This window comes from Apteryx mantelli, chromosome 21 (genome assembly GCF_036417845.1).
Source record: "Apteryx mantelli isolate bAptMan1 chromosome 21, bAptMan1.hap1, whole genome shotgun sequence".
Classification (NCBI taxonomy): domain Eukaryota; kingdom Metazoa; phylum Chordata; class Aves; order Apterygiformes; family Apterygidae; genus Apteryx; species Apteryx mantelli.
Window position 1 is genome coordinate 7,217,258 of NC_089998.1, and position 21,913 is coordinate 7,239,170.

The window sequence follows — 21,913 nt, forward strand, 5'->3', positions numbered from 1 at the left end:
GGGAGAGTCTCGGCGGGGGAAGGGGCCGCGCCGCGTTGAGGGGGGAGAAGCCCCAGAAACGGGGTCCGGATCTCCCCCGCCCTCCCAAGCGCCCTCGTGATTTGTTTGCCCAAAGAAGTCCCAAGAAACGGCAAGTTCCCTGAAGCCTTGACAAACGAGGAGGAAATCCTCTATGTGACACCAGTGAAAGGTAATTTATTGTTCGTTCTACCATAGCACCTTTAATTTTTTTTTTAAGTGTTACACACATGCACACAAAATAACAACTCTCAAATAATGATTAACTTAGAAAAGCCTTATGGCAAATACTGCTCAATGACTGCATCGCACATAAATAGAATACGAAAGAGAGGAAAATAAAAACAATTATGTTTATTTTTCTCCCCCTAGGAACCATTTACCGGAAGGAACAGGGCCCTGGAGAGCCCATGAGTTTTAGGGAGTCGACGCACTAAAGACCTGATTTTCCTGGAGAAGGTGCAGCCTGGTTCAATAAAGAAGTTGAGCAGAAATAAAGCTGCTCTTAAATTGGCTTAAGACCAAACCAGCGTTTCATGCACAGTCCCAAATCCCGTGGCGTCACACTGAGACCCCAATTCGAGTCCCGCTGAGATTAAACCACAATCTTTCCTTTGAATTCAGATAGTTTTGGCTCAGTTCTGGGGATAAATCGGGATCAGGAAATTTGCTTGGAAGGTATAAAGCAAGTTAGAAGCTTTAATATGCATTAAGATCACACTCGAGATAAAAGTTGAGGATCAGAGTATACAAAAATCAAGTGCAAATAACATTCATTGCTTCTGGTATAAAACCATTTACAAATAGGGTGGTTGTTCAGGAGATAATCTTTTATAAGTGTAGAGCCCAGGCACTTAAGTTATTTTCAGCTTCACACTTCCGGTGGGTGGACCCTCTCCCACCATCCGTTGTATCAATGTGCAACAGTAAAAAAAATTACAAATTACAAAAAAAAAAAAACAAAAAACCCACAACACAGAAACATGATCTCCCTAACACACAGAGAATGAAGACAGATGCATAAAAATGAAAAGACCTCTAAAAAACATTAAGATGTTCAACTAAAACCACTGCCAGGTTTTAAGATGACCATTTCTACATATTCAAAACCATCTGGTTTTGGGGCATAATTTATGGCATGATGCCAACGTCCAATACCAAACCAGTATTGCAGATACCCTACATTTAGGGCATATACCACCATCGTTTTACCACCTCATGGTGCAAGGAAAATATGAAAACTTCTCCCTACCCTGAAATGGCAACCAATTTTCCAGATAAGATATGGCTTTGAAATAGGGCTCCTTTTGTGCTTAACAGCAGTGGGACAGGGAGAGCATTGTCCTCATGGAGAAGAACGAGAGCGGATGGAGGAGCTCAGCAAGGCACCTTCTCCAAAAACATTGGCATAGGAAGACTTGAGGAACTGGACGTAGTTTTGCATGCTGCGGTTGGTGCTCTCTGACTGCTCCAACCGATCCTTTAAATCCTGTAGGCGGCTTTCGTACCGGCGCTCTGCCTACACAAAGAAGCACAAAACACAGGCTGAAAGATAGCAACGTTCATCCTAGTCACATTAACCTTAAGCCATTCCCCAAAAGTGCTGAGGACAGCACGAATTAACACAGCAATGGATGGCACACACAATATTACAACACTTTATAATTTGTTCTGCTCATTCCCAATTCCATTCACCAACCTGCTGATAAAAACAGGAGACACCACAGCTAATCAATTGGGCCTTTTAAACTGATTAACTCTAGTTTTGGGGAATAAACCACACTTTTCTCTCAAGAGGAATTTGAGCTGATCCATGTATCAGCCCAATTCCAAGTAAAACTCAAGGAAACAGGCAGGGTAAATGGGAGATTAGGAAAGATCTCTCTTCAGTCATAAGAAATTCTTTCCCCCAGAAGCGAAATAGCTCCCCATTCTCAGATAACCCAGTGCAGTGAACAAAGTTGGAGTTGTGACATCTCTCCGTATCATCCAGTACAAATCTTGTTTGAACATAAGAAAGGTCTGATTCTTTTCTTATGCAAACAAATTTAGAGCAATTTCATTCAAATCACTACTGTAATTAATAGAGAATGAGGCTCCACATTCCCGAGTTAGTGACATAACAGACACGTCATGTCACACATCTGTCATGGACACATGACAGCATGTCACATTTGGACACAGCAAAAAGCTGTGCATGTCTTCTGCAGCATGCCCGTAGGACCTTGGTTTATGAACTGCAGTAGCTGCCAGGACAGTGCCAGCACAGCAAGAGTATCTCTTGCAAACCACTCACATCGTCTTTGCTCCGACGCAACTGGTTCAGCTCTGTTTTAGTCCTGCTCAGCTGGGTCTCCAAATCCAACATCTTGGACTGGGCTGCCTTCTCTCTAGACGCTGCTCGTTCTCGTGTTTGTTCCACCTACAGATAACAGAATAATGACTTTGTTAAAGGGTTGTCTATGGAAGAATGATTTTACCCTATTCCATCGCCCACAAAAGCCCTGTAGAGTTTAATGGGACACATTCTCAGACATAAGCAGCAGCTCGGTCTAGTGCTCTCCCCTCTCCTGTTGCAAACTGCAGAGCAGGGTTCTGTTTCTGGAAGGTTTGTGCTGACATTTTCTTGTTTGCATTTTACTGCATATGCAGTGACTTTCATGAATTTAGTGATAGGCTGAGGAGGTATTTCCAGTGTTCTCACTATTCCTCTTTTACAGTCTAAGTAATTTTGGGAAGATTCACAAACACAAGGAATTACTTACTTGTCTTTTGGCATCCTCAATAGCCATCTCCAGCTGACGTGCCAAGGAGCTACATTCACGGGTCTTCTCCTCTAACCGCAGCTGACACTGGTGGATTGACTCCTCACGTTTTGCTATGACCTGAAGGAATTCTATGTTCTGGGCACTCGTTGTCTGTAGTTTTCTGGGTTAAGACAATAAGGGAAGGAAACCTATTCATTTTAAACGAAGTGTGCTTCAGTTTGCCTTTTTGTCAGGTCACTGAGTAGTCTGTGAATAGATTCTATTCCCCCTCAAAAGGTCAGAGCCCCAAGAAACACTTCTCCACTTCTCAGATTAGAATTTCAAAGGTTGAGGGACATACAGAGTATTCACAGACTTGCCTTTTCCCAGACATCATCACTGAAAGGTACTTATGAGCATGGGTAAAAACACCGTAATATTTAGTAACCTCAGAACTGCCAAGCTAGATTGGACTAGGAGCTGGTTTGTCTGCTTTAAGCGATGATCCTATCTGACAATACTAGTAAAAAGTGCTTCAAAAACCTGTAACTCACTCTCTAGTGGATAGTTACTAATTAGAGATCCTTGTGGGATAGGTGAATGTACAAGAATCCTGGAGGCAAGTGGGGGACTGGAACAACAAGATCGATCAGAAGCTGTTTCAATCCCCTGAAAAAACAATGGGAAGAGGATGGAGAGGGAAGGTTAAGAGAACAAGAGCGTCTATTACTTCTAACCTTTCCAGCTCCTCCACCTTCAAAGTGAGCTGCTTATTCTCCTCCTGGGCAGATTGATACCTCTCTCTTGTCATCTCCATTTTGTCCCCCTGGAGCTCAATCTAAAAATTACAGTAATTAATTACTTTACAGAATAGTCACTACATACACATGGCCAACCACCTAAAATGTATATTGCTCTCCAGAAAGAAACATGCCCAATTCATGATTTCTGGAGAGTCCTAGAAAAGGAACAGTGGATAGAAGAGCAAAGCACTAAATGTCCAGTTTGTTGGTGCTTCCAGTTCATTTGTGGACCAATTCTTCAACATCACAAATGAACAGCCAGGTCTGTAAGCGCTTGCATAGAGAGCAGTCACCTGCAAGCATAATAGTAAAGCACACTTTAAAAGCAGCCATATGCATGACAGCAACCCACAAAAATATTAGAGCCTGAAATACTAGGAAAGTTAGTAACTCCAAGCAAATCAAGTAAAGCACTCAGGCTGCAGGATCATTCACTGTGTCTTGAGGCATAGCTGTGGAAGCCATGCCTGCAACACCTACACACCTCCTAGGGACGAAGGACGGTTTGGAAAAACAACCTGAAATCATGGTGAAAAAACAAGGTTAGGACAGCACTTTCAGCAAAAAAATGCATGAGGGAAAGCTGACAAGATGATGAAAGTAACAGAAGTGAGCGCTGGTATTTCCAAGTGTTGCCATTACTACCATCCAAGTTCCAATAACATTCCACACCAAGTGATTAGAAACCTCTTACATAGCAAGGAATTCTACTAACTATGCTGCTATCTTACACAAAGACAGGCACACATCTTTATTTTGCAGTGCACGTTTAATTATTTCAAATGAGAGACATGAACAGAGACGAAGTCTGAACCTTCCTGTGATTAGAAATTCATCTTGATCTCGGACTTGAAGATTGCTGTGCTGCAGGTACTTTCTGCCAGTCTCTTACCCGCTGACGAAGATCTGTAATCATGACAGACAGGTCCGCGTTCTTCTTCTCATAACTCTGAAGCTGGTCCTGACATTCTGCCAGCCGTGTCTCTGTGATCTTCAGGATCTCGGGGAGCTTTTCTAGCTCAGCAAGCTGGCTCTGGAACTGCTGACGAGCCTACAGGACAGGCAAAGAAGAGAACATGAGACACTTTGAAATGTTTATAAGGTCTAGACAAGTTCTTAACTTCAGTGGAGCTTTTTTTTGTCTGCCACAATGACACTGTGTGGATATTTGGCAAGTACTGGAGTTCAAAGCCTAGGGTCTCATCCTACTCCAGCAGGCTTTCTCTTAAGACTTGGCATGCCCTATGGGGAGAGAACAACTAAGCATTCAGAATCCTGGGCTTCAATTTTACTAGATATACAAGCTCTTTTTTGAGGAAAGTTGTTTCACAACAGACAATGGTGCAACCTACAGAGTCCACTGCTCTAAACTGCCATTTCTGCAGCAAAGGGCATACTAAGCAATTTAAACACCTCTGAAGGACACCATATAATCAAAAGAGGTTGCTAAATGTCCAATTAATTTTGCAGAATGAACAATCCCCTGAGCCAAACTAATGAAAAATGCAAACTCAGATGGAAAATAAGCCCTTTTATTCCCTATTTGCAGCCATTTTTCACTACTTTAAGAACAGGTTGGATCCATGAACACCTGCAAAAATCAGTCTGTTAGAGAAACAGTTACCAGTTCAATCTCTTTGCTCATTTCATTCTTTAGTGTCTTGTTCTCCTTATCACAGATCTCCAGTTTTGCTGTCACATCATCTGCTTCCATTCGGTTCTTCAACACCTGGGCATACAAAAAAACCACACACATAACTTACCTATTATAGTTTTCAAAAAATGTGCAATGCTTTGGAGTAATTAAAACTGCTCAAGGATTAGCAACAGGATTCTTGCAGTACTAACCACGACCCCAGACTAAGTTTGGAAGTTCACTTTCTGCCTCTCCCATCTGGATCACGTGGGCTTTCCACCAAACCTTCTCTTCCTTTTGCCTCATCTTTCTAGTGTCACAATATGCAAATCCCCAAAGCAGCAGCCAAGGAACAGCACTTGCCACACTGAAGGGCAATAGAGAGCATCTGACTATGATTATTTTCCTTTACCTTTTAAGAAAAGGAGCAGGGAAAATGGAATAATTAAAGCCTTTTTTTTTTTTTCATTAATCAAGATCTCTACTGGTAGAGTCAGCTCTTTGTAATGACTTAATTATCAGCACATACTGAGGAAGGCAGATCTTCCACATTTTGGCATATGGCACATGACAATCTGAATGCTGCCATTTGAAAACAAACAAAAAAGAAAAAAAAAAACAGGCAAATAGCAACATAAGGACCAAAAACACATGAAACTCCACATCCTCCAAGAGCAGACAAAGGGTTAAGGCACAACAGGAAGAGGAGAAAACACTTTAGTGCAAGGGCTGAAGGACGGGGTAAGATACCTACCTGTGACTTGTAGGTTTCAATCAACCCTTCATAATTCTTGAGAGAGCTCTTGAGCTGCTGCACTTCCATGTGTGCCTGGTTCAGCTTTTCCTCCATTGGGACCACACTAGCCTGAAAAAAAGAAAACATCTTCCAGTCAGTACTTGGAAGTAACTACAATACTAGATGGCTAAGACTGTCTAGACTAAGGAGAATAAACTTTTGTTGGTCTAAATTAGCCAAGTTTTCCAGATTCCAAGGGATTGCCAAATTTACACCAAAGCACGTGGCTTTGGAAGGAACGTACAGTCTTTTTATCCTGATTCTACATTTGACTGAATGAGCTGTACTACTTGGATTAGGGTCACTCTTTATTTGGAGCGATGCCTAGCTTTCCAAGAGTAAAATTATGTTGTTCACCTACAAGATCACCAAAGGTAAGCAGGATGTCATGGAAACTGCCATTCTCTCTAGGTGAACTACAGTTTTTAATCTCCGGCCAGCAGCATCATTACAAGATGCAAGATCTCAGCTGGAAGGTACAGGACTTTGGGTTGGATATACTCCTACCCAAAAGGCTGAAGAAACCCAGTCCTTCCAGACTGCTCGCTTTTTCTCTTTCTTGTGTCTCTTCCCAGCCTGCTTGCTCTGTCCTACTCAGGTTATGGTAAAATTGATTCAAAATTAATTGGCAGCAGTGGGTGCAATTCACCTCTGTCCTCAGAGGCAGAGCAACTTATTATAATTTCTCCCTTTTGTTCCAGCATTTCAGCTCCAAACCCTGGAATCACTAACCTTTAGCCTTTCGTTCTCCATTTTGAAAGAAGTGGTCTCTGTGGCCTGACGATGCAATTTATCTACCAAAACATCTCTGTCCTCTCGCATCTTGTCCTCCAGGGTTTTCTGCTCTTCCAGCAAGTCTGTAATACGGCTGCCATACAAAGAAAATCAACCCTCAAATGACAAGAAAAAACAAGACTCCTAGTCCTTGAAAGTTAGCTTCAGAAATATGGCTTTTCCCTACCCTTTCATCTTCCCCTCCGTGCAGGTATGCACACCTTTATTTTATGTTGCTACACTCCCTTGATCTCCTTGGCCTACTAGGAATTCACTGGAATTGTCTCCCAGAGCTGAGATGCATTGCCCCCAAGATGTGCAGGATAAAGAGGGATTTCTCTCCTGCCACACACCTACTTTTCTTTTTTAATTTTCCTGCAACAACAACTGTATTGCAGTGATACTGACAGATTTATTTACCTTCACAAGAAAATTGGCATGAACTATACTGCCTGTAACTTCTAACCCCTTTCATTCAAGGATCTCAAACATCTCAAAAGGAGATTGTTAATTAAGGTTAATCCTTAACCTAAATTATTTTAAAGCATCACAAAAAGGCAAAGGAACGGAAAGACCTAAGGGTCACAAAGCCCTTAAATCAACCCTTTGCTGTGGCAAGCCAGCAGCAGAAACCACGTCTCTCTCTCTCTCTCTCTCCAACCTCTGTTCTAACCCTTAGATAGTAATGGTTTTGCCTGGATATTTACAGACAATCTTGGAAGTTCCATTGACTCATTCTTGAACTAGGAACTCATCCCCATTTCTGCCAGTTTCTCCACACTAATTTTTTTTTAACCTGTTCAGCATAATAATTTCCAGTTCAAGGTCGCTCTTGTCCTTCGCTACTTTGTTGTAGCGACTCCTCCAGGACTCTAGAGTAGACAGTGCCTCAGCAACATAACTGTCCTGTCAAAACAAGGAAATACAATACATGAGGAAAAGAGCAAGAGTGACAAAAATGTAACTGTACATGGGATATGCGGACAATATGCTGGAATACTGATAAGTGTAGAGATTTCACTAAGACTTTTAGTTACCAAAGACATTTATTTTAACTCTTCCTGACCCTTTACAGAAGGCCATTCTCCAACAACATTAATGCCAGCCAGCATACATATCAGCAGGGAAAGGAGAATCCTCTTTGAAGGCAGCAAATCAAATATCAGAAATACAAAGCATGGCTAAGATTTCACTAGAGGCTCTGGTCTCTGGAATTCTAAAAACAGGAAAGAATCAGGTAGCATCATATCCATGGTCCTTTCTGATTTGTCTTCATCCTGCTTTTCTGCTTTTGTTTGATATCCTTTGGCCGTTTTTCCAACAGGAAGTTTCAGTGCATCTCTAACTATTTATATTTTTCTGCTCTGGATAGCTTTTTGATTAACAGCCAATCCCATTCAGAATTTTCAGGCCAAACCACAAGGCTTTATTGACTTTTGTCAACCCTCGGATGGTACTAGAGAACCAGGTGAAAAAATCAGATCTGTTCACTTAGTATGACCCAAGTTATTCCATGTCCTAAGTTACTGCAGTGAATAGCGACAGCTCAGAAAAGTGGATTTGTTCTAAACTTAGCATAAATGGGCCAAAGCATCAGGACAAAAATAAATCTCATTAGTTGAAAGCAGATTCTCTCCCCAGGGCTGCTACCAGAAGTCAAGGATTTAGATGCGTGATCTGAAGTGACATCACTCCTCCCCCTGTTATCAGGTACCTTTTCTGCCAGCTGGACATTCAATTGCTCTGCATACTCCTCACTCCGCTCTGCCCGGTCCTTCTGTGCACGGATAGCTTTCTTCAGGGCCTCCTTATCACGGTCTGCCTTCTGCCTTACCTCTTTCAGTTGTTCCATGATATGTTCCACCTCTACCTTATGCTGAGCTCCATTGCGCTCCAGATTCTGCAGCGGGGAGGAAACACACCACAGGGAATAACCACCTTATACCCAAATCCTCAAATGGTCAACTACTTTCCTAGCAATAGTGGAGAGACATGGACACAAGCCCTCAAACCTTCAGTCTGAAGGTACTTGTAATCTCATTTCATTTACACAATCCTGTCCTAACACTGACAAACACGTCAGCATGACCTCTATAATACTGAAAAAGCTATAGGTTCAATCCCAACACTGTTTGCTTTTAAACAGAAAGTCACAGCCTATTCTGGACACACAGAAACAACTCCCTTCGCTGCAACTTACAAAGTAATAATATAGGAAAAAATTAAGATTGAAGGTGCCAAAACTAAGAAATCCTTTAGGAGAGAGGGCTTTTGTAACTCGGCTGTTTTCTAGGAAGGTTTAAAAAACAGAAGTTATATCCAGTATTTCCACCTTGATACAAAAGATTTCACGAATCAGAATTAAAAAGTAGACTCTCTCAAATGCCTGTCAAACTCGAATGAAGTGAGGCAAACAGCAACCTAATTTAAAGGAGTGCAACTCTATTGACCTCTCAGTACTTCAGAACTAAATTTATCTCAATATTTCTTGCTAGTTGTAGGGTTTCTGAAAGAGCCTTTATTTCTCATGTCCAGAATACTGACTCCTTCTTCTGACCAAGACAGATAACGGTCTGCTTTTGAGCTACCTGAGAACATTCTTGTTCTAACTGAAATGCTCACATATAATAATATTGCTATGTTCAGCTATATTGCTTAACAGAATTAAAGCTCTTCCAAACCATTAACACGGTTATGTTCTTTACATCAATGGATATGTTAAACATAAGACTTTAAATCAAGATATTGAACTTTAAATCAAGGGGAACACTCTCCTCCTCATTAACAGCGAGTGCAATCAAATACAGGAGCTCATGGCACAGCATTTTTCCAAGAAAGCAAATTAAACAGTTTACAGTGTGTCTTGATGGCCGATTTAAGCAAAGCCATCTTTTAAATAATTACATATTAATTAACTTAGAAAATTTTTTCCAATAAATACATTGCCCTTAAGCTTATGATTTTGCCTCATGCCATCAGAAGTAAACAGATTTTTCTTCTGTTACTTCAGCCAAGAGGCACAATGTACATTAACATGGCATAAACAGCACCAGATAGTATTTCAGTCTACCAGACACAGCAGAAAAATAGTTGGTAAATTCTATTTCCCTGGTCAGTGGATTTGGCTCATGAATGTAAATGAAAAGACAACCCCCAGAGACCACTGAAAATGTACCCGGATCTGGATAGTCAGACGGTTGTTTTCAGCTTCTTTATTTCGCAGCTGCGCTTGTAAGTGGCCTCTCACAACCTCCATAGATTTGGAGAGTTCACACGCTGTCTTTGCCTGGTCCTAAATATGAAACAAACAAGACACACACTTTCTTTCTAGGCAAACAAGTAGAAGAAATGCTTTCTAATACGTGACCATTCAGTGCAGAAGTCTGATACTATCCCCAGCCACCTCCACTTTCCTCAGATGGACCCTCACCAGCTCCCATTCGCTACCCAGATGGGCAACAAAAGAGCAACCATTTCTTTTACATTGGATGCGAATGACTAGCCTGAAAGATTTGTTCTAGGATAAACTATCCTTCACATCTGGTCTCTTCCACCACCTTTCCCTTCTACTTCCTATAGAAAGGAACAGACTGGAATTTGACATTAGAGACCAGTAGAACCTTAGCCAGAAAGGCAATTCACTGATAAGCCCAGGCAAAAAGAGAATACTACCTGTTCATCTTTGTGATGGATGTTTTATTAATAGAATATTAAATCTACAATCGTGTGGGAAACAGGTGGCTATCTGTCTGGTCTTAAGGAAGCCAGTGATCTGATCCCTTAGAGAATAATTGTCTACAAGTCCAGACCTATGTTTTGGAATATCTGTGCCTCTGCAGAACTGGAAGGTAGAGCAGGGAGGGGAGAACAGAAGAAGGAAACTACCTTCTCTGTCTGTATCTGAACGGTAAGGTCATCCACCTCTTTTTCTTTCTCCTGAAGCATCATCTGGAGTTGCTAGAAAACAAACACCACTCAGATTTTAAGTAAAAAACATATAGGTTGGCAGGGGGAGGGAAAGAGGTGTAATTGCTTCCCTCCCGAGACCCTCTGACGCACAACACTCAATCTGGTATCCACAGCAACAGCTTCCTCAGCCTAGGAAAAACAGTCTCGATTCTTCTCAAGCAGAAAGCAAAAGGGAAGCACGTACAATTGCGTAAGAGGGCCTAGCATACCCAGTCAAGAACCAGAACCTAACGGCACTATATACTTCACAGTCAAGAAAAGGGCACTGCTCATGTCTCACAGAGAGTTTTAAAACTTCTGGCAATGCGAGAACTATTTTTCAGTTTACAGATAAGGCAGCAAACAAAACCGGCACCAGGTCACTCACTCATTCAGTGTCGGAAGCAGGAACAGAAAACCTGCCCTCTTTGTGCTTTACTATCTCCAAGTATAAGATGATTTCCATAGTGAAAACTGAAGAATTCTATCCCAGCTGTCAGGGGTATTTTGGTGGTGGATATTTTTTTTCTCCCTCACCCCCAGAGATTTCTTTTTAAAGACACATATAGCACAATTCCTGCTTTGTACATTCAGTACCATAAGGAAAGGAAGGCAGAATCATTTATGTTTGTACTGAGAAGTATCAGCACCTCTTCTCCTTTATAGATGAATACTGTAAATCATAGCAGTACTCTTACGGCTACGAAAATCTATCCACTTTGAAGCATAGCGGGCTGTTAACCAGATGGGCAATGTAGCGCCTCTGACTAGAACAAATGCCTTTTTTTTTTTTTTGGTGTAAGACTTGGTGGCTGAACACAAGACAAAGAAGAGCTTGCAATTTTAGGTATCTCTGCTTTATCATTCCACAGAAAAAATGATTTTGGTTTGCTTACCACTTTCTCTGCATCTGTGTCAGCCAGCCTCTTCAACAGTGTTCCCTGCTGCTCCAATATCTTCTGAGCATCCTTCTACAAGAGAAATATGTAAGAAAAATTGTTACCCAAAAAGCCACATTCACTTTTTATTCCCCAAAAAACAGCCTTCCAAAGCAAGTCAGTATTTTATACAGATTCTTAAGATGGAACTGGGGAAATCAACCATCTCCCTCCTGTTGCAGCAGCAGTTCTCAGAAGATAGCAAGAAACAGTTTGGCTACATGTTTTACGTAATATCATTAATCCCAGAAAGCTTTTTCTCTTTTCCCCGTCAAGGATGGTATTAAAAAGCACAATGGCAATTTAAGATCTTTCAAAACTCTCTCACTATTGAGGGAAACTCACAAAGAGGCACTCAATTCTTTTCTCCATACTCACTAGTAGCTGATAAAACCATTACCATTGGCCTGCTTTTACTCAAATGGGATATAAGCTACAGGAATAGTAGCAATTCCATTTCTGTATATTGTTCATACAGTCCAGCTTGTGAAAATAAAGTTCTGAACATCCTTATGCTACCATTAGCTAAGGATACATCTAGTCCTCAGACTTCTGGCAACAAAACTATAGCAGTAATATTTCAGACTACCATGATTAGCAGAAGTGTTGGTGGAGATGCCAAAGACATAACCAAGGGGGGTATTGTACAGATACAAGTCTAAAATCTGCAAATACAGCTGTACCCAGATGAGAAAGAGCTGGCAAGAGAGTAGAGCCTATGCCTTTTAATGGAGTAAGAGACTCAGATGCTACAACATCCCCACAGCAGTCAGTCTTTCATTATCTCTGCCTACTTCAATAAAGTAACAATCCATCCTTTATCACACAGGATCAGCAGCAAGGTTGGGAACAACAGTTAAAAGCTTCCAAACTCAGGTTCCATTTTCAGGCCACAAGACACTATTTGCCTCCTGTAGTCATCCAAGTTCAAGCACACAGCACTGCTCACCTCCCGGTTTTGCTGCTCTTTAAGAAGTTCTCGGAGTGTCCGGTTGGTTTCTTCAAAGGTGCTCAGTTTCTGTAGCAGCAGCTCTTTTTGTCTTGTCAGTGTGTTAATATCTGAGCTGCTCATGTGTTTCTCCTAAAAAAGGGAGATGTGCTCACATGCAACATCTCAAAGTCTGAAATTAAGCTATGAAGCTGATACAAGCATAAGCAGCGCAATAGTTGTCACCGTATGTGCAGAAGGGCGTTGGGATGCTGCAAATAAACACTCCAATTCCAAACAGGTTTAGCAAACACCTTAAGCATGTTAAACCCCTCTACATTTCCTTATGTTTCTCTGGATCAGCCACACGAGCATTACAGTTTTGAATCAGCCATATAACAGGACAACATAATAAAAGCAAGAACAAAAACAGCCAAAACCTACAACGTTGAGTCTCCCAATTGTATCTTTCAGAGCATGGATCTGTTTGGCTGCAGCTGCTCCATCCCTCTCTGCTTCACTCAGCTTGGACATCAGACACTCCTTCTCACGCTGCAAGCACTTTTTCTGTAGCCTGTAATGAGAATTCAGCCATCAGAGTGAGAAGTGGCTGTGACAGCTATACCAGCCACTATGGATATACTGCTCCCAGGGTTAAAATGGATAAAATCCCTTTAACATGAGTACAAAAGCTTTAAAGAAGTACCACCTAAGATTCACCCTCTTTCAGTGTGGAAGTTGTTCTGATAGAAGCCAGTAGACTCCAGGAGCTTGCTAGGAACTCAACTATGAAAGGAATTTAGAGGGAACAAGTGGGGCTTATACCAAAGTGTGCACACACTATTAATCCCAAACATAACGCTGTTTTTCCTGGGCACTTAAGTCATTACCAGAAATAAGTTTCCAAATGAGCAATGGCTGAACATGGAAACAGAAAAGCACACCAAAATCTATAGCTCAAAGTTTTTAGTAGGTACTTGTAAGTCTCAGGAGTATTCAGAGTTTTCAGAAAAGGAATACACACAGTATTAACTTCCAAGTGATCTTTAAGGAAAAAATAAGATCCTCTCACAAAACTAGTGTCTCCCTGGAAACACAAGCTTCCCTAATTCTTCAGACACAAGGCAAATATAAGTACATCAGACTGAAAGGGATATTTAGGGTCATCAAGAGAAAAACGCGATTCAGTCCTCCCAGGGGCTGTCACTCTTGTCTCAGTACGATTTCCACAAAGGCCAAAAATCCTCCTCTAATTTCCAGCTCCACGTTTATTCATTTGTTCTTGTACCAATATTATCACAACCCAAACAACACCTCCTGACCTTTAAAATATTAACAACAGAGCCAGGGTGACCTCTAGTAGGCCATTCAAGCCAACCTCTTTCAAGTTCCTCTCAAAGTGTTTTTCTCAATTCTAATAATGATGCTAGAGCTCTTCTCTGCAGCTTTTGCCATCTGAAGTCACCTTTCTCAAGTAAGACAAAAAAAACCCCCAAGAATATCAGTTCTTCAGCAATACTGCCACCCAGATCTAGGGTACAAACCACAGCTTTAAGCGATGTTAGCAACGAAGGAGGTAAGTGCCCTGTAAATACCACTGTTTGCAGGAACAATGGAGAACTGGTGCTTACACAGTCAGATCTTTCTCCTCTTTCATGCGCTCAATATTGCGTCTGAGCAGTGTGTTCTCATGTTCTGTTTCCACCAGCTCTTGAGTGACCTCATTCAGTTCTTCTTTCTGCTCCTCAAGGAGACGCTTTGTCCGTTGCTGCTGTTCCTCCTGTTTCTGCATCTTGGCCTGATAAAGATACATTTAAATAGAGCTTGAGTCAAAACAGCTGCTTTTAGAGTGGTACACATCTCAAACCATTGAACCAGCTATTCAAATAGCAAATAGCAATAGCAAAAAGACCACGGTTTTTTTTGCCTAGATACTTCCAGACAGTTCACAAGGGGCATACTTTACTTATTGCCTGGAAATACCTTGCGTCCCACAAACACAGGGAGATCCAAGCTTCCTGGCTTTAAGTTACGTACCAAAAATTGTAATCAGCCATGAGACATGTGACAGACCTCAGACCTAACAGGGAGGGAGCTCAGGTAGCAGTTCACAGGCTGCAGATGGCCAGAGCTCTCATCATTCCATTGCTGCTTTGGGAGATGGAGCCCGGAGTAGGACTGGATGAAACCAACCAAAACAGCCCCTGGCATCTCATTTCCAACACCTCAAGCCTGGGTTACTCAGGAGGTCCTGTGGCAGCCCACTGTCACTACTGGTAGAACAGTGGGAGCTGCAGACAGACTGCTCAAGAGCTGAAGGGGGCTTAGAAGCTGACTACTACTCCTCATGAATGACATGCATGTCCCATTCAGCAGTTAAGAGCACTACAAACAGTTGAAGATGTGCAGGAGGACAGAATATGGAGGGGGTTTTAACCAGTGTACCAGGTTTGTTGCTTTACGCAGCAAAAAAGGTCGCTGGAGATTCCCTGGCTTGTACAGAAGTAAAGCTAAGAAAATGAATGTGATATTGCATTATGGATTTGTTTAAGTAACACCACAAAATGTTTAGATTCAATTCATGTATTAAATATACTAAAATTAATTTTTGTTTCATAATCATGCAAGTAATTCCATCAGATTTTGTAGCATAAATAAAATAGAAAAGCTTGCTATAAGAATCCTTGACTCAAAATCACCTGAAGGTCAAGTCAATAAAAATAGAATTTGAGTACTGCAACAAGAATACAAGATCTGCTACCCTCCGTGTAAACTTAGAGGGAAAAAAACTGCAGTTTGCTCCCACCATAGAGCAGGCTATGGAGTCTGGAAACCTCTTCTATCCATTTTTTAAATGCTGTCAAGTCCTTAAGAGGCTGTTTAGCTGGTGAACACAACATTACTGTGTTGCATACTTGGAAAGAGAATCAGAACAGTCTTGTTGAATAAGTGGATTCTCTGACAATAAAACATCATCATACAATGATTTTTCACTTTCTGAAATGACCGGTTTTCAGATTTTAGGCTTGACCAGGAGCAAGATTCTTTGGGAACTGAAGCACAGCAAAACCTTTTTAAATGGATAAGGCATTAAAGGTTTCATAGTAGGCATTAGTGAATTTCTCACTGTGTAGATCAGCTCTTCTAAACAAATCAGATTGACCTCTTTAAGCCAGCTAACTAACTAAGGGCCTGGGTAGCCTTCCATTCCGCCAAGACAGGACTCCAGCCTCTAGCTTCCTCTTGCCAAACGATCAGCCAGGAAGCCTGAGCCTGCAGGTCTTTACATAGTCTCCTCACCTCATTCTTCAGCGTTCCCACCACATTCATCAAGCTATCTATCTTCTTTTCATATTCGTTCATTTTGCAGCAAACAGCATCCTCCTCATCTGTAGAGAGGTCACTCAGGCGCAATACTGACAACAGTTTTTCTGAATCTGAAGGTGTAATTTCTAGGCGGTGAGTTGGTCCCTGGTAGAAAAGCAATAAAGGGCAGCATTTTTTTTTTTTTTATATAAAGTTGTAAACAATGTTCTAACCTTAACTCCTCCAAAAACAGAGACCAATTCACATCACTAGCAATAATGTTAGGAAGGAAGAAAAAGAATTTTGTGAACAGAGCTCCTTCATGTCCATCAGGAAAGGTCAAGAACATAGGAAGGCTAAATCCAGCACACGTGGGGGCTGGTATAACATTCAAACAGGAAAAAGAAGAAGAAATAATGTAAGTTCAAATTCTCATCTAGCACGAGCCAGTAGTGCAAGAGACAATACTATTGAGCCATGAGAAAGAAAATATTATGCATTCCTACACAAATGCTCCACATTTCAGAAAAGACAAACAGCAGCAGTTCCTCTCTGTGCCCCATATGAGACTTTGAAGGGAGAGGAGTTGAAATATAATAAACAAAAATGGATTTGTCTGTTCTTTTGAGACAAAAATGTATGAGATGGCCACATAGGCAGCTGATTAATTCTCAATTTTTATTTATTAAAAAGTGAAAAGGATGAATATGAGATACCTAAAATGGATGCAAGGTGACAGCGCCCTTCTTTCAGATGAGTGCAGCTTCCTCCAGCCTGACATTACCCAACTGCTTTCTTCAACCTCAAATAAACCTGAAATTTTGCTATAAAGAGGAAGCAGAATCAGCCATACCTCCCATTTGTAGGTGGACTCCCGGACAGATGTTTTGCCTGGGGGCACCCAGGGGGCCTTAGTTTTCACCCGGACATTTCGGCGCATGCTCACAGTATCCCCTTTTGTTTTCTGTTGGTGCTTTTGCTAAAGAAGGGGAAAGAGAAAATGAGGTAAGTCACAGACTTTACAGGAACCATTTAAAACCTTCAGTGCTGTAAAAACAAACGAAAGCTCAGGCACGCAAAAATATCACCTAGTGTTTCACATGATACGTCAGATCAGGCAGCTCAGCTGAGCAAGCAGCTGTCATAGCAGGGTCACACCAGGCAGAAGGAAAGGTTACTGCACATTCAGTTGACAGTGTGGCTAGACGGAGCACATGCTCGCTGTCTATCACACAGCGACTCTGTGACACCGCTGGGGGCTCTGCGCCTGTGACGCAATGAGAACCTCAGTCACCTGGCAGGCCGGGGGTGTGTGCGTGGGGGGGACAAATAAACAAACAAAAAAACCACCTAGCGTCCTCTGTATGGAGATGCACAAAAAAATACTGTAATACAATCCCTTTATGTGCAGAAGGAATGACCTGGGAGATCCCTTCTCCAGTCCAGATTCATCTCATAAACCAGCAGCTATAACATTTGACAGCAGCCCTACCAGAGAAAAAAGAATAGTGCAGTCTAATTGGTTATAAAAAGCCCCTGAAGTGTTTTACCAGCTTTCTGGTCAACTAATAGATCCATGTTTATTTGAATTGAATTTGAGGTGCTTGAACTAAAATAAAATTAAAGTGTTTTCACTCAATTATAACCTTAGACAAGAAAAATCAGATATTCCAAAGCAGCTCACGAGGAATTCACTAGAAGGAGGCATTGATTTCACTGTCAGCCCTTATCCCATTACAATATTTGCCATTGGCAATAAGCACACAGATAAATTAATAGAGGATCTAGAACAGAACATCTGCAGATACGAGGAAGAATGAGCTAGCAACTTCCCTCACCTTTTGAGAACACTTTTGCATAAACAACATCCAGCTACAAGAGAGGATATCGCATAGCTAGCAAACCAAGTTCACTATCACCTTCTAGACTATTGTGGATAAGGCTATCAGGAAATTCTTTGCCACATAGCTCAGCAAAATAAGAAGGTTGGTTTAAATCCAGACTCTCTTTTCTCATAAATACATACTGAATTTAATACAATCCAGAGGGAACTTGAAATGCCCAGCTATTATTCCCCTTCCCCCACCTTTTTTGTTTGTTTATTTAAAAGGAAGAGTTTTGGGATGAAGCCAAAAAAACAAATGTTTGATTATCAGGGCACAAATTCAGGAAAATAAGAGGAAAAAAAAAATCCCCAAACCCACACAGCATTGGAGCAGGACTTTCCCATGCTTCAGCCAAAAGGACAGGGAGATGTTCTATTAACAGACACACAAAAGCCTCTGTTTGATAGGATTCAACACTAAAAGACTAATTTTATTTCAAGCTTTGCCATGGCTGAGGGGCTACTCAAAGTCATTTATTTTACTTACCTAAATTGTGACGCAGAGGACAGTGTAATGTAAAGTTTAATTATTTGTAAGATTCTTTTAAAATATTATCTAAAAACCATCAGAAGCGGCACTTCTCACAATCATACATTTAAACATTATAAAACAAGCCATGAAAACTAACTATATATTCTGTATCATACTTAAATAATCTTAATCATAAAAAATGCTACTGAAAATTCACCATTGAATATGAATACAGTTAACAAGGCAATGAGTTTTACAGTTCTCTCATAAAAGCAAAAACAGACCTTGAAGACTGTGTGGTGTTTCTAGGACCCTTCACTTTCCTCATTTGCAGAGGACAATCGCCCGGCTACACACTCCTACCTGGCATTTTGCAGGTGTTGTTTTCTGACCCTTTTTAATATGGACATGGACAGGGGTGTTTTCATCCACATGGACGTGCAAAGGGGGAGATGAGGAACGGTTCTTCATGGCTCTTCTCCCACAAACGGGAAAGGGCAATACAGTGAAAGGAAACCTGTGAATAAGGAAACTGGAAATAACAACATTTCCCGGTGTGGCAGAGAGCAACAACGGCCAGCCTCGGCTAAAGCTTGAGCTTCCTTTCAGTAGCATCTGCCATTTTGAACTGCATGCTGTTCTGCGGTAAAGCTAGGAATTATACAAATTATTTCTCAGCTTCTAGTATTGTCTGCTTTTAACATGGCTATCAAAGACCCACTACAGTTAGATTGAAAGAGGGTGTCTGCAAGAGTCATTGGAGTTCAAAGTTTTAAAAGCAAGTAAGCAAATCAAGAGCTCTGATAACCAACACCATCCAGTTCCTGAACAGAAATGTTATGGGGCAGGGAGGAATTAATTTCATTAACAAAAATTAACATGAAACCATCAGATCTTTGCATCCTACATCCCTGAACCGATAAACTCTTTCATGGGTGCTTAACTTCAAGCAATCTTTCTGAAGTTAAACAAATGTTTAAAAGCTTTTGGATCACAGCAGATCTTTTTTTTTGTTTGTATTATTTCTCAGTGATGCATGCCTTCACAAATTCACACATTAATCGCATGCATTACCTTAATCAGTGCCTAACGCAAAATAGAAAAGCCTGGAAACGCAAGGTTAAAGTAATCAGTTTTAAGCATGATCCTTTGGTTTGTTTGAGATTATTGTTCTTTAATATAAAGCAATTGTAAATCTTAAAAAAATCCACTAGCAGCACTAACCTGATTCTGGCAAAAGGGTTCCTGTCAGCCTAGGTATAACTACTTACAGTTAATGACAAACTTTCAGCTCCTCTTGACAGTGTTCTCTGTGCAGAGACTGAAGTCACTTCATTCTTGATGGCTGAGGGAAACCTGATACAGAAATAACAGAACGACCACTAATAGAAAAGGGTGCCAATTCCTGAGCATCCCTATTCCCTTCACTGTAAGGCAACATGCAGGCTCAAACACATCAAACGTACAAGCCTAAACAAGAGCTAGTGTGTCAGAGCATCCTCCGTCTGACAAGCACGGGATGAGGGAAGAGCTGAGATTATCATTCCTTACATTTTGCTGACAGAAGTCATTTTAAACGACAGAAAGTGTTTTGTACAATCACACAAGGTAACCTTACTCCAACAATTAAAGACCTTCAAATTTTAAGTCCAATTTTTAACTAGTTCTGTAGGGAAACAAGGTTTGAACAGTTCTAGGGCACCTGTCCATCTCTCTTCCCTCCCAAACCGCACACCCTCAATAACTTCTGGCATCGTCAACCAATTCTGCAAAACTTGAGAGAAACATGGGGGCCTTGTATTCAGTCTAGTTTTATGCAGTTTTGTAGGCTGAGGAAATGGATCCAGATTAGTGCTCCTGCTGAGGGAAAGCTTGCAATACGAGTTCTCAGTGCTGCATTACCCACAAATAAACTGTTCCAAATGGCTAATCAGCACACACCAAACTGGGCTCAGCTACAGCATAAGCAGCTTCTTTCCTGCTAGTACTTACGGGACTTGATACGATAGCGAAGGAAGAGGGAGCTCAAAAGGACTAGTGTGCAAGGCGGGGGGGACAAAGCACAGTTACTAAAGTAAGAGTATATATAGGATATAGGAGACACAATCCATAGGAAATCAGGCTTAGTTAGCTAGTGTTAGGGAACCACTTATTCACAATTTGCTACATAAGAAGAACAGTGTTACAAGTAAATCACGACCTGTTGGTAAAGCAGGTTTTTGTACAATACTTTTGCTAGATCAGATCATTTGTTATAGTTCATTGATTAATTTTTCAGCTTGCCAAGGTTCCTGTAATAACCTGCTCTAAGTAAAACTAATATTATTGCTTCTATTTTTTGTTAAAATTTTAAGTTTTGATTATTAACTCAAGTAGTGCAGTGGCAATAGACATCAAACGAGGAACCCTCAGTATAATCAAGGTTATTAAGAGCTTCGCTTAACTTAAATGAGAGTCATTAGTGCAACAGAGAAAAACACATAATACCACTGTTCTTATATGCTCATTACTGAAATTAATTGCCATGACAGGAAAGGAGGGCTACATAAACACCAGGACAAGGAATGCCAGAAAAGCAGTCGGAAATATCCTATTCTGTATGTTGGTGGGAAAAGGATATATGATCTTGGCAGATTACTATGGTAGTTCAGAATTAGTAACAAAAAGTGCTTGTTAGTCTGGAACAAGATTGTCCATACTGAGGAATTGCATGAGTATAATTGCAGCAGTAAAAAAGAGTCATAATTAGGCAAGTTCTATTCTGTTGAGCAACGAAGGAGGATGATCGACGTTGCCGGAACCCGTTCCGCTGCTTGTTGCCAGGCTATCAGTCAAACATGTGACAGGCCTGAGCGCGGAGTGAGGAGCAAATCAGGAGCTCTTTCTTTGCGAGACCTCCTTTTTTAAAACTCATCGTGTTCGGAGAAGGAGAACAAACAAGCGGGCGCGCGTGTTCGAGACAACAAACACCGGCGCGTCACGCGGGCCCGGCGAGGAGCGCAGAGAGGCCGGCGCAGCAGCTCTTCCCCCGGAGGGCAGCGGGAAGGCCGTCTGCCGAAGCAGCAGCCCGGGCGGCCGCGGGCACAGCCGCGCGCGACCCCTGGGCCTCCCGAGGCGCCTGGAGCGCTCTCCCGCCCGGGACGCAGAGCCCGGGGCTCCCGCGTCTCCTCACAGCCTGCTGCCGGGCGGCGTCGCCCCAACGGCCGAGGCGCGGAGCCCGCGGGCTCGGGGCCCTGCCCGCCCCAGCCCCCTCACCGTGTAGAGCCGAGCGAGGCCCGCAGCCGCCGCCTCAGGAGGTCCTCGGCGTCGGCGGCGAGGCTGCCATGGAGACCCCGCGGCCGGGGCGAGGCGGGCGGCAGGAGGCAGCACCAGGGGCAGCGGGCGCCACCGCCGCCGCCGCCGCACTTCCGGGGGCGCCGCCGCGCCGCCGCCCGCGGCTCCGCCATTGGGCGATTCAAACGCCCTCGTGACGCGGCCCCGCCTCACAAGGGCACCGCCCCGGCGCCATGGCAACGGCGCCGGCCCCAGGCCGCAGCCTGCCCCCTCCCCGCCGCCCTGCTCGGGTTTACTGCGGTTTAAGGTTAAGGCTTCTCCCATCGATGTACCTCGAGCGACCTTTTATAAAGCCGGGCTTTGTTCTTTTGATACTAAGGAAAACGACC

At 42.3% G+C, this 21,913-nt stretch overlaps 1 protein-coding gene across 2 annotated transcripts; it reads right to left on the reverse strand.

The window, feature by feature from the left end:
- Positions 1-169: 169 nt before the first annotated feature.
- Positions 170-19,606, reverse strand: ODF2 (outer dense fiber of sperm tails 2). Of its 2 annotated transcripts, none has more exons than XM_067309408.1 (20): positions 19,523-19,606; positions 18,615-18,768; positions 16,748-16,873; positions 15,889-16,059; positions 14,220-14,386; positions 13,033-13,162; positions 12,610-12,741; positions 11,619-11,693; positions 10,660-10,731; positions 9,950-10,066; positions 8,489-8,674; positions 7,571-7,680; positions 6,733-6,868; positions 5,959-6,069; positions 5,193-5,297; positions 4,461-4,619; positions 3,503-3,603; positions 2,784-2,946; positions 2,315-2,440; positions 170-1,537 (listed from the first exon to the last, which is right to left on the reverse strand). In XM_067309408.1, exons 2-20 carry the CDS (start codon positions 18,720-18,722, stop codon positions 1,364-1,366), a joined length of 2,469 nt encoding a protein of 822 aa, XP_067165509.1. In that variant the 5' UTR covers positions 18,723-18,768; positions 19,523-19,606; the 3' UTR covers positions 170-1,363. The 2 variants fall into 2 exon arrangements, with proteins under 2 accessions (XP_067165509.1, XP_013811333.1); XM_013955879.2 differs by having other exon boundaries at positions 18,615-18,783; positions 19,523-19,591.
- Between the last annotated feature and the right edge of the window lie 2,307 nt (positions 19,607-21,913).